General features: G+C 38.9%; 1 protein-coding gene across 1 annotated transcript in view; it reads right to left on the bottom strand.

Annotated features, from left to right (window-relative positions):
* Positions 1 to 12,870, bottom strand: part of LOC106929555 (glutamate receptor 3-like) — a 101,621-nt gene that overhangs the window by 33,381 nt on the left and 55,370 nt on the right. The window contains exon 5 of the mRNA XM_088009684.1: positions 1,358 to 1,411. Within this exon, the coding sequence (XP_087865810.1) occupies positions 1,358 to 1,411 (54 nt within the window). The remainder of the gene's footprint in view (positions 1 to 1,357; positions 1,412 to 12,870) is intronic.

Below are 12,870 nucleotides of genomic sequence, written 5' to 3'. Positions count from 1 at the left end.
GTTCTTTTCATGGTAAAATTGATGTTTTCTTTCTAAGGCCCAACATTGGGAGCTCATGGTGTGTGAGAACATGTGTTTGCCTCCTGCACAATCACATCTTCTACAGCCAGAGAAACGGCACCGAGGGCACCAAGTGAGAGCGAGCCTTCAATTTCTAAAAAAAAAAAAACCTCCCCTGCTAATAACAAGCTGAAATTAGCTATTCCTTCCACAGAGTGTGGGAAAATAAGGAAAGATGGTTAAAAAGGTTAAATCATCTTTATCTAATAAACCATTAGTATGCTCAGTGACTGTGCAGTGTAATATGACAGCAGGGTTTGGATTTTTAATCATGCATTTTTGAATTTTCCTTTTTCAGGCTGAAATAATTACAAAATACCACCTCGATGCGTTTTCACAACAAGTCTCGGGTGCAGAAACTTGAATTTGTTGTGGATTTCCATTCATCACACATAGTGAGAAATGTATACCCATGAACTCCCACTAATGTTTGGATAAATACTCAGTAGCAGATTGCTAAGCTTCTGGCACTTTGCTACACTTGAAATATCTTTTTTTTTTTTTCCACGTTTCATCTTGCTATCTGCTGGCTGAAACTCAAGATAAAATGTTTTTTGGAGATGGTCCTATTTCGGCAATATCCTATCTACTTTTTCTTTTTACAGCGCACCAGTACCACCATCATCACCTTGCTTGACAGACGGCACAGTTTTCTCGAGTTTCAAATCCTCCAAATATAATTCCTGTCATTGACTATGAGAGCAGCAGTGGCTTCCCTTAAAGACCTGCTAAAAACACGTCTCCTTTTTAATTCTGTGATTTTTTTATTTTTTATTTTGGAATGTACTTTGTAAATACAGTTTTACTTACTTACTAATTGGATTTAAATAACTCTAATCTCTCGTTGCAAAGAATTTCCCAGACAGCAGGTGGATTGTTCTCGTAAGCTGCAAAATTTCAGCTGAAGATTTTGGAGCAGGGGCTCCTCTAAATTTTAGAAAGTGCCAAAAGATGTCAAAATCTTGCAAAACGATGGGAGTTTCAGATCCCTCCTCTATGTCTTATTTCGCTTTACAAAGACAATGGATGACTGTTTGGTCCAACATGAAAATAGTCCCAAATCTATATTAAAACTGATTATTGTTAAGAAGGCTAGTAGGCTGAATACATGTAAACTTCTGACCAGAACAAACAAAAAATTTACAGAGAACTTAAAAACATGCAGAGCACTTCTTTTTTCCTACTCCATACTGCAGGCCAACTATGAGTATGCGCATTTTTTTCTATTACATGTAGCAAAAATAAATAAATAAATGGTTACACTCCTTCTCAGGGGAGCAGCATGGTTATTACTCACAAGATTGACCAGAATGTAGTGGTAACCATGGCTGTTCTTCCCCGCGGTCACAACCTGTGGGAGACAAAAAAAATAAAAATAAAACATCAATACAGCAAACCACCCATGAGATGAGGGAGAGGGTGGGGTCACGGCTAATGTAAGTGGGTGCAACAATCTCCGTAAAACGCAGCGACGAGCCGCGCGTGCACCGGACGTCGCAGGAGTTTACACAAAGCAAAGTTCTCTAATGGAGCAGGAGAAAGCGGGGAGGCAGGAAGTGTTCATTAAAGAGGAAACGATAATAAGACAGAAACAAGAACAACGCGGAGCCTCGTTGAATATTCAGCCGGCTTTGAAGTCTTTCACAGCGCACTGAGGAATCTTTTACAGCTGCTGGTCTTTAAGGTGGAAATGTGGGGAAAAAAATATTTCAAAGAAATTTACAGTGAGGCAATAAGACGTGGATCACACCATGCTTTGAAAATATCACACCTTTGGAGCGGAACAGCATGTTTCAACCTACGCAGCTTGTCTGAAAATAGTGAGCGGTGTTTCACTCTCGTTGCAGTCGTAAAAAACCATATGCTATCTTTTTTTTTCTAACTCCACTTTGTTGTTTTTGTCTTTTTGTTTTATTGTGGTGCGTCTGTAAACCCGCCGGCAGAGCCTTGTAATCGCCTGGCTTTCTGTGCGCTGCTCCTGGACAGACTGCTCAGCCAGGGCCTCGTGCCGCCTGTTTATCCCCGCCCCCCCAAGTTTTCCGTCTTTTGCCAATTGACTTCTGAGCGAGCGAAGACCACAGAGACGAAGTTTGTATAGACCAAGGTTTTCTTCTTTACAAACACAGCAACACCAGTTTACACCAAAATCAGCATGTTTGCACATGTTTGGCTCAGGCTCCGTCTCTAAAGCAAACTGTCGGTTTATCATGTTTGAGTTTGCGTGTTAAGCCGAGGACACAGGATATTTGTTACAGGGGATAGTTTACAGCATTCCCACAGAATGGGAGCGAGTGATGAAAGGTGCCCTTGTTTCCCTGCAGCTCGAGTCTTCGCTCTCGTTTCAGCTGCAATTACAACATTTGCCTCAGCTCCGATAATCTTAGCAGATTTTGGACATGCTGGTATACAGTAGCGTGAAGCAATTTGAACTTCATCCTTGCTTAGGCATAGCAACCTGAAGGATAAAATAAACCACTTGTCTGCCTCCCTGTAGACACCAGTCAGTTGTTAACAACAGGGGGGGAAAATGTCAGCGGCGCTTTTCAAGAACGGCACATGAGGGAGCACAACCACACAAAACCTCTCACTCAGCCTGTATCGATGGGTCAGCACTCTCTGACAACTTCCTCATCATTAAGGCTCTGCACCTCCGACGGCGCATGTCAGACAGATGGGAACAAACCAAAGGAATGAAACGGAAACAAAGAGGAAATGAACTGATTACAAAGCTGAAATAGCAGGAGCTGGCTTTTAGAGCCCATCAGTCTCATTTCTAATGAATAAGTGGCAGAAAATGTCATGGAAATGCATTTTCTGCAATGCTTTTAACGATTTAGATGGAGCAGTTAATCACATATCCACCTTGTGTAATAATGTATTTCAAGCACTGCTGCATTTCTGCAGCCAGAGCCCAGGGCTCCACACTCCTTTCTTTGTGCGCTAACCTTGACTCTGGCTGTAAGCCTCCTCACACCTTGCTCTGGAGCAGAGCACAGAAAGACTTCACCGCCTGCACGCCTGCAGCCCACAGCCAGACTGGCAACAGCTACATAAGGCAACCTTGGGATGAAGTGCAGCAAGACACTGATGACAACAGAAATACACGGCACCTCCAGCCAGGACGCGCAAACCTCAACTTATTTTAATAAGCAGCCAGCAAGATTTGACTCGGGCTAAAAACATTCACGTTGCACCACTAAATGACTGGTCCATGTTATGCAAACTCATTAAAGAACCATTACTAAACAAAAGTGTGTAAGCAAAGAAGCTATACTTATTTCAGCATAAAGAAACAGTTGTTGTGTCAGAAGTAAAAAAAAAAGCACATTTATTTTAAGACGCTCTTAAGAGTTAATAGTAACCAATTGTTTTTAAAGTGGTTCCTAAAGGAAGGGTTAGTATCTTAAGACACATTAACAGTCAGCACCCATTCAGTTTGGATAATGAGGGAGTAATTCTCAGTGAGCGCTCCGGCTAATTCTGCCCGTTCTAAAGTGGATTTCAATTAAAGCGGATTTGCCGATATGGCAAAAATAATGCACTTTTTTTTTTCTCTCCCACAAGCCTTCCAGACCCTCCAGGTCTTTTGTAAAGGCATTTTTCTAATTTGAATCTATTTACTTTGGATTTATGTTTAAGCTAATAATTATTTATCATGTCCTGTTTTACTTTAAAATAACACTAATAACAAACACAGGGAATTGAACACGATCAAAAGTTTCAGCGAGAAACCCCATCATCCAAGGAAACATCTGTGATGTGTTTTGATTTATTTTAGCAAGTATTACGTTAATTATTTGATTTTATCTGTGTCAAGATTCTAGATGTTATCACACATACTTTGATATGTCTATTTCTATGTTCTGTTTATGTTTTTAGAGTTTGTACTTTATTTATTTTTGTTTAACTGTTCTACATATTTTTGTTTTCTTAATCACTCATTCTCTCAAACAACTAAATTTTTCAAAATTTGGTATATTTAGTTTTAGTATATTTAGTTTTATCACTTGTAGTGCAACACTTGTCTGTATGAAAAGGGTTCTACAAAAAAAACTAACAAATTTGATATTGGTTAACTGGGCTCAATCAATGATCACACACTTTTCACAGTTTTCCCATGGAATAACAAGGTTCTTAGGAAAATTATATTTCTAACAGATTCTGCTTGTGTAATTTTACTAACCTGTGTCAAATGCAGTTATCATTTAAGAAGCAGTCATGACTCAAAGCATGTTCACTCTTACACTGTTCTGCCAAATTAAAACTATTAAAACTAAATGTTCATTCTGCAATAAATATAGTCACTGTACAGAAAAACCAGGTTATGAAACTTTTCTTTTTCTTTTTTTTTTTTTTCCCGTGTCAGGTCCAGCAGTGTGGGACTCAAAATTGTTGTCTGAGTGCCAAGGTGAGGCCCAGCAGAGTGTTACGGCAGGTGCAATGCTAGTTTATGAAGCTAATGAAAAAGGATTAAAATAAAACTGATTTGCCCATGCAAGACGGGAGGATAAAATCTGCAGAGAACGCTCTGCTTCAGCAGACCTTCGGTACATCCTAATACGTTCTGATCTACTGTCCTCATATTGCCTAACCCTAATCAAACCTTAAAAAAGATTACTTCCAGCATACTCTGTTTTATGGATTTGTTTATTTTTATTTTTTTTTACAACATAACACAGTTCAAATAATGCAGTTGTACTTTTTGCAATAGCTTTTTAATGGAACATTTTGCAATGGAGATTGATCAATGCTGCAACAGAGCCGGTCATCAGGGTAAATAAGCATAGATGACTGGCGATGCAACGAGAAATTAAAGCTGGTGAAAGAAATTGGATGATTTTATGCTTGACTGGCCCTGATCTGTGATTTGAAACTAAAAATCTAAAAAAAAAAATGTTTTGATTGGTGACTGAGCTGTGCAAAAATGCAAACAGATCATCCTAATAACACTCAGAGTTGAAGTTGTTACTGAGGGTTGGAGTGCAAGTTTCCTACTTTCAGTGATAGTAAGTTAAAATTAAAAATGAAATCAAGACTTTTTGATACATTTAAACAGGCAATGTGACTTTGCCCTTTTCCCCTTTTTAAGAGTTTAAGTTCCTTCTGCCATGGATCAACCTAGATCACAAAACATTTACAGTGTTTTGGAAATTTCACTGTTGAGGTAAGAGTTTACTACCTCATCAGAGAATACTGCTGAGGTAAACAGACTTAGATATAGACACTAACCATGATAATCATTCAAGTCATGCCAGTCTGTAATTTAACACACTAGAGCAAGTTTAAAATATTATGACTATAGTCATTTTTTTTCTTGTTATTTCACAATGCTGAAACAATGTGTGGTCTGTGGTTAAGACCATTCCATCTATGTGAAGAAAGTCGAACATAAGTATTTGTTAATATGGTTTATGGTCAAGGCAGAAAAACTGAAACTGCCTGAAACTGATGTCCGCAGGTCAGAGCTTCACAAAACTGGTGACATCTGCAGTTCACGTCTGCAGATGTCTATGTATGTAACCATTAAGTGATTGGTACTTTAGATTCGAGCTGTTTAGATAGCTGAAGATGATTCCAGAAAAAGCCGAAAGAATCTCTCCCTTACGCTTTGTGAGATCTGTGTTATGACAGTCTGATTAAGATAAGATATTGGCTCACAGAACAGGAAAGAGTGTTTTGAATTCTCATGAGATGATTGATCGCAATTCTCTAATTTGATTTAAATTATTGAACTTTTCCTGGAATAATTTCTTTTGCAGTCTTTAGCACAATGCAATATTTACTAGAAGCAAAGACGATTTTAAATTAGCTTACACTGGGTCTTTGTGTGTCTTGGTCATTATCTTCCATCATCCTATTACTCTCAGGTGGTCTGTTTTGCTGTGGTCTTTGGAATGCAAACATAAATACACAGCACCACTAAAGAAAACAAAATCCTTCTGTTTCCCAGAATGATTTTCCCCTTTTGTACATCGATCCAGCAGCTTTCTCCGCCACCTTTTGTTCTGCAGCTTAAGGAGACTTTGCAGAATTCGAGTTTTCTTTCAAGTCTCAAGAGGGAAGAAAACTCATCTGACCTTGACTGCACCTTCGTTCGGCCATGAATGGGACCTATAGCCGACAGAAAGAGCCAAATGTAAAACTACAGCTTCAGATTTTTTTATGAACGTTTTCCACAAAGTCTGACCTTTCTACCGCAGACTTAGCAGCAACACAGGAAAAGGCAGACTGAAATGATTCCCACAACTTTATAAATATCACTAAGGTGGGCGAAAGATGAGTGAATAACGACGTCATTAGTTTAGGCCACCACTTGAAAAATTAAAGAAACCAAAATAAAATAAATTACCAAACTGAAAAGGAACACAGTGCAAAAATCATAATACCCCTTCGGCTTTTTCAATTCTTTTTTCACATGAAAACCACAGATCTAGTTGTGTTTTATTGGGATTACGTACAGTAGACCAACACAAAGTAACTGTAAGCAAAACGATCATTGACTTTTAAAGTTTTTTTGACACTTTCTACGTCTAAAATCATTTAATAATAAATGCACTTGTCACTTGACAAAATAAGTTAGAAGCAATAGTCTGCAGTTAGACCTCAGCAGTGTGTAAAATTCAGGTTAAAACGAGCTGCTTTGTGAAGATCTTAAAGGTTTTTAAGAGAATGTCAATGAACAAACAGAATCATGAAGACCAGGGAACACACACACACACACGCACGCACGCACGCACGCACGCACGCACGCACGCACACACACACACACACACACACGCACACACACCCACACACACACACACACACCCATACTTATGGAGAACCTTTGTCTCCAGAAAAGCTGCCGATATCCACTGCTCAGGTGGGAATATCTGTCATGCAGACCCACATTTTTCATAAAACACATTAAGGTTCATGTTCATAAAGTGTAAGATGCAAAAAGATTCAATGAATCCAGACAGTTTTGCGGTCACTGTAAATATTTTTGTGCATGGTAGTATTAATAATCTAATTATCCCAGTCAATTATCTTGTGTTTGGTGTTAGCAGACGTTACCCCACCTAGTTTTTGCAGCTGAAGGAGTTGATTTGTTTCCACCTGTTACTTACACACAATTTGTTCATATTAAAAAAACAAAACAAAACAAAAACAAAAAACTAAATCCTGGCCCACTAGTGGCATCTTAAACAGACAGATACATTTTTTTTCTATTTTATATGACTATCTTTACTGATGAATAAGATAAATAATGATGTCTGATGATGATTGTCATTCCTCAAAGCGGTTGCTAAGTTCAATAAATAAATAGCTCTGACCTGTTTAACAATTAAAGCTCCTCTCTGGTTTGTCATTTGAAGATAATTTAATGTGATACACAGGGTGTGAATGCATAATTCTCCACACGATATTCAGAAAATGTAAGTAGGCTGCATCACGGGTTGATCATTGCCAATGTTGGCCAGTTTTGATCTTGGCTCTGCGGGTCTTAACCACTCTGATCCTGCTTTCATTTCAGTAATCTAACGGCATCACTGCTCTAACAGGGCACTCTGATTCAAACCCATTGAATTTAAAGTATGGTTTATATTTGCATTTTTAAGTGTCTATAACAAGCCATCCTGACTGCTATTTCATTTTGCTCTGCAGTGAGCTACCAAAGTGAAGCACTCAACACAGTTTGGGACAATAGGCTGAATCTGATCTCCGTAAGCCTTTGATGCAGAAGGACTTTCCTCTCTTCGGTCTCTATTTTTACTTCAAGGCTCTTGCAGAGGTGCTCTTGCTGGAGTACTCCAGCTTAATTTACAGCCGGCTGTGGCTGGGATGCTTTTTTTTTTTTTTTTCCCCCTGGCTGCAGTGATTTATGCCCCTAAAGACGGTGGCAGAAGCGTTGGCCTCCCCCTCATTGTAGAACGTTTTAGATGCACATGACTTGTAATTCAGATAACATCTCGCCGTTCGTTCCTTGGAGATATAAGAGCAATTTGGTGTGGGACGCGTTGAAGGGAAGAAATCGTTTGACACCGCAGCTCATGTTTGTGCGCCAAAACTTTGAAATTCCGAGATAGCCTATCTCGCTTTTACTGAAAACGATCTGGGTAATTTTTCACGCCTGATAACGTAAAAATAAGGGTTCCCCCGGGGTCGCGGGCTTTATTAATTTACACTGTGTTCCTGTGCAGTCCTAGAAACATCATAATATCTCACAGAACGTCTCATTCAAACGTCGAGTCAGCGGGTCACTTTCTCTTTGATGATAACACTTTAATCCTATTTAATTCTATAATCACAGTTTGTAAATGGCCCTCAACAGCGAAGGTTACTGCGAGGGACTTTAAAGCACGTTGTACCAAGCATGAAGGACTCATCCAGAGCACTCCTCAAGAAGACAAGGGGAGATAAGATAAAGTTAAAATCAGAAGTGCTTTTCCAAAAGAGGCATTAGTCAGAATCTTCCATTTTTCATATTTTTCAGTCAAGGTTGCTTCATCAGTCTCCAACAGCAGAAATTTGTGCTGTTAAAAAGGTCAACTAAGACATTTCAGCAGTGCATAAATGGTCAAAAAAAGAAATAGTCTAAAAAAGAAGCAAGAATTGAACCATATTTTGTCATCATGCTGTCAAATAATCTGGGTTGTTTATATATCAAACACACAACTGTAAGGCTTAAATCTAGCTGTTTTAAAAATATTAAAACGGTGCAAAGAGGACTTTTTGAAGGTGTTCTTGTCTTCTTTAAAGAAATAAATACTTCTCTACTTGCTCCCTATTATGGCTAATGCAAAGAAAGTTATATTTTATCTGAATGGCTGTAAGGTTCAGAACAATCTAGTTAATCTGTTTATCACATTTCTAATAATACCTACATTGTAGGTGAAAGTCAACTTATACTTGGCATGACAGCCAAAATAATGATGCAAAACTTTATGCCTGAAGCAGTTTGATGAGGATCTATTTTGTCAAAAGAGTCAGTGATGCAGATGAACTGAGTAGCAACTTCATGGCAAACTTTCACAGTAAAATCTTAAATATATGTAGGCTTCTGCAACTCATAAAAGCACAGGATTCAGAATCCTGGCTGGATTATGTGTTCCTACCCCCAGAATGTTCCAGAAATATGAATGATGCATTGCAGACAGGAACAAAGCACTTACATGTTCTTTCATTTATTTATCAGAATCCTGTCTTGCATTTTCAGCTGTGAACAATTAAAATATGTTGCAGTGTTTATTTCACTGCAGTTAATATCAACGTGTTAAAAGGATTTATTTGAGGATACATTAAAATTTCATGTTGTTTCGCCGTTTCTTATACATTTATAGATTTGTCTAAATCTTCCAACAGAACTCTGTAGTTTAAAACAGATATACTTTAATACAAAGAACAAATGTGTTTTTTAGTCAATACAAGACAAAGTTAAAAGCTGTTACTACTACTACCAGTTTATTAAAAATGATGGAACATTTTTAATACAAGTAAATTAAGTTATGATACTGAGTGTTTGTGATGTTCCATGATGAGTGTGCAAAAATGTAAAATGAGAGAAATGTGTTATTAATATGTTCACCATGTACTGTTGCTTAGTGTCTTTTAGCGTATGTGATTGAAGCCATGGCGACTTTACAAACAACAATCATGTTACTACATTGTTCATACTCTACTGATGCCCTCCTGTTAATAATCTAATTGATTGCAAAACAACCCGACACCCCCCACAAAAATGTGCAACTTGTCGAAGAATGCAAACTCGTTTTTCAAGTGTTGAGAATAAATAATTCTGTTTTCCTTCTATCTCTTTTAGCTAGTTGCTAAGCTGAAGCTAAAGGAAATGGCATGTTAGGTAACGCAAATGAGAGCTAGGGTTAAAGGATATGACACACTAGGGAACGCCCTCTTTAGCTTAGACAGAGGCTAACAAAGGAGATCGCAAAGTGTTCTTGGTTGCCATTTTGTCCTGCAAGCTCCTAAAGGTAGCATGTGAAATGGACCAGCTGTATTTTGGTATTAATAACTGGAATCATGGATTCAACTCACTGACTCTTTTTCAACCTCACACACATCAAGAACTCAGCACGGAGTAGGGATGATTCTCCACACAAGCAACTGAAAAACCTGACATTTTAACGTTTAAGGATGGCTTAATGACCACGACCGACCAATGGACCAGGTTACAATGTACTGCAAAGAACATTTTCATCCAGCCAGTAGACTTAAATACATGGAGTTACAGATTACAGATTATGATGCTCATCTCAAATGTTTCAGTGTAAAGCTCCTATTCATTTTATACATATTCATTTTATACATTCTATGCATTTTCAGTGCAGAAATATCTTAACTCTTGTTTGCTTAGAAATAAAATGCAACAGTCTTGTGCCAGACAAGTTAGTGTTGCATCTGTAGCACTGCGACTGTGGTGTTTTTGATTTTGTTTCATGCACACCATCACATCCCAGCCCATTCCTTATGACCACACTGAAGCCTCTGCAGGCAGCAGAAGGCTAGGCCAACAAATCCCCAGAAGCACCTACTTTCTTTACATTCTCTTTGAAAACCCAGTTCACTTCTTATTGTCTTTTTTTTCTTCCTTGCATTAAAATACAGCTTTGTGGCTGGCACAGAGCTCATTGTCTGCCTTTCTTTGAACAGCTTGCTCGCCCTGGGCTTGTCCTCAGTTATTATTTTTTCTTCTTTTCTTTTCTTTTTTTCCCCCTGCCTTTCTTTACAGAAATGACAAGCAGGTTGCTGTTTCTGAACAGGCTCCAACACATCAATCCCTTGAGGAAAGTGGGCCAGTAAAGGACCATCTAAACAGACATGAGGAATCTCATACATGCTTCAGACAGATGTGAAAATATAGAACAATCTTTGTGTAACCACTTCTTAATATATACTCAAAAATGTTTCTTGTTTACAATCCATCTTTAATGTGACATTCCCGCCACTTAATAATGTCACAGACCTCCAAGATTCAATAAATGGGTTTTGGGAAACACGGCCGTTGGGGTAATTTATCTGCAGAGCAGTACTGATGGAGAAGTCCTGCAGGTGATAAATCCTAACTGGTTGTTACAGCATAAAATGATAATGGCGCTGGTGTAGCTTTCTGCTCGGCATCCCAAAACACATTTACAGGGCAGCTCACTCAGCTCTTAAAACGTGGCCTGACACAGCAGTATGTAAATATGTGTCTTGGTAGGTTGTTACATCATGCCAAACGTAAAAACGGAGCCAGTGTAAATAACGCACAGGCGGATGTGCTTGGATTTTAAAAGAGGCAATGTTTTGTGTACAGTGAGCGTGATGAGCCCTTCATCATCTTCAGAGCACAAACTAAAATAACTAATTCATTAAGGTGATTGGCCCACCAGAAAATCAATGAGCCACAGTTTTAATAATTACTTAATCAGAGTCATTAGATGAAAATACCAGAATGCCCGCTCTGCATTTGTATGATGAAGAAAATGAGCAGAAATGAACACAAGTCCATTTTTGCAGAGTTTCACAATACTTTGTGAGAGGGTTCGTCAGAGGTTATTAAGAGTCACAATTAGGACGTTAAGTCTTCACATCTGTCGGTCTACTTAGTCGACTTAGTGTTAATTTTGGAAACAGTGAATTGTCCATGCTTTTTAAAGACAAATGCTTTGCTTAAATTGAGCATAACCTGACGTCAATTATTTGGTTTCAATCATTAACTTTTCGCCAACCGACTTACTTTCTTTCGCATTTTCTAGGTGTTTGGAAAACATCACACACTCAGGAAACCAACAATGCATTTCTTATAAAGGGAAAACATAATCTTAAAACTCTACAACTTTATCCCTGACATGTTTGCTGTTTTCCTTTTATGTCGTGTCGTTATTTTATCACATAAAATGTTTCTTACTGTTATCAAATTACAGTTCGGCAAGTTAGTTGATTTTATTCACCAACATGCCTTCAGAAGGCAGATGGTTGCACTGCAAGTTAGTTAGAGGTATCAGATTAAAAGTAGCTGAACACAAATGAACATCACCATTTAAACGCTCACTTTCCAAACTCTTTAGCCCCTGCAGAATTTTTGGCAGGATACCAAAATATAAAACATGCAGCATTCCAATCACTGCATAAACTCCTCATTCACCGAGGTTTTTTTTTTCTGCTGTGGAACAATTGTATCAATTTTTTGCAAGCTCAAACTTGCCTATTCAACACATCCCCACATTCCACAAGCTTCAGCAGCTGGCATAAAGACATTTATTCTGCAGGGGGATTACTTACAATTAAATCACAAAACTAAGCCACTGAGAACATTCTCTTTTTCGCTCAGCAGTCAGGCTGCTGAATCCGCACCGCCTTCTGATTCCGTCTCGACGGGCAATGACCTTGACGGAGTAAAGCGACAAGTCAGCATTACGGCACACGGACACTGATCCCGGCTGCTCAAACCCTCTCACCGGTCTGCCACCGATGTATCTGTATCTGTCTGCAATCGCTTTTTAATAGAGCCACAGCAGCAGGTAGAAGCCACAGGTCTCCACATAGATGGCAGTGGGTGCCATTTTTGGTGTGATTTCCCTAATGGGACACAGTCCATTCCTGACTCGGAGTATAATGGTGTGGCCCGACAGGGGGGGAACTACAGAGAGAAGTCCAGCAGCTTCCATGAATGCCTGTGACTCATTTATATTGGCAGAGCTGGACGGATTATTCCAATTAGCTCCCAAAAAGAAGGGTGGGGAGGGAGCCCCCATGCTGAGGCTGTCGCAGAACGAAGGGGTAAAACCAAGCACACAGCTGCTTTGAAGGTTAGCGGCTGTAAGAACG

The sequence above is a fragment of the Poecilia mexicana genome, unplaced genomic scaffold (genome assembly GCF_051168715.1).
Source record: "Poecilia mexicana isolate PSO_F unplaced genomic scaffold, ASM5116871v1 scaffold_10, whole genome shotgun sequence".
NCBI classification, from domain to species: Eukaryota; Metazoa; Chordata; class Actinopteri; order Cyprinodontiformes; family Poeciliidae; genus Poecilia; species Poecilia mexicana.
Note: the sequence above shows the minus strand (reverse complement) of the source record. Positions and strands in the feature narration are given on the sequence as shown.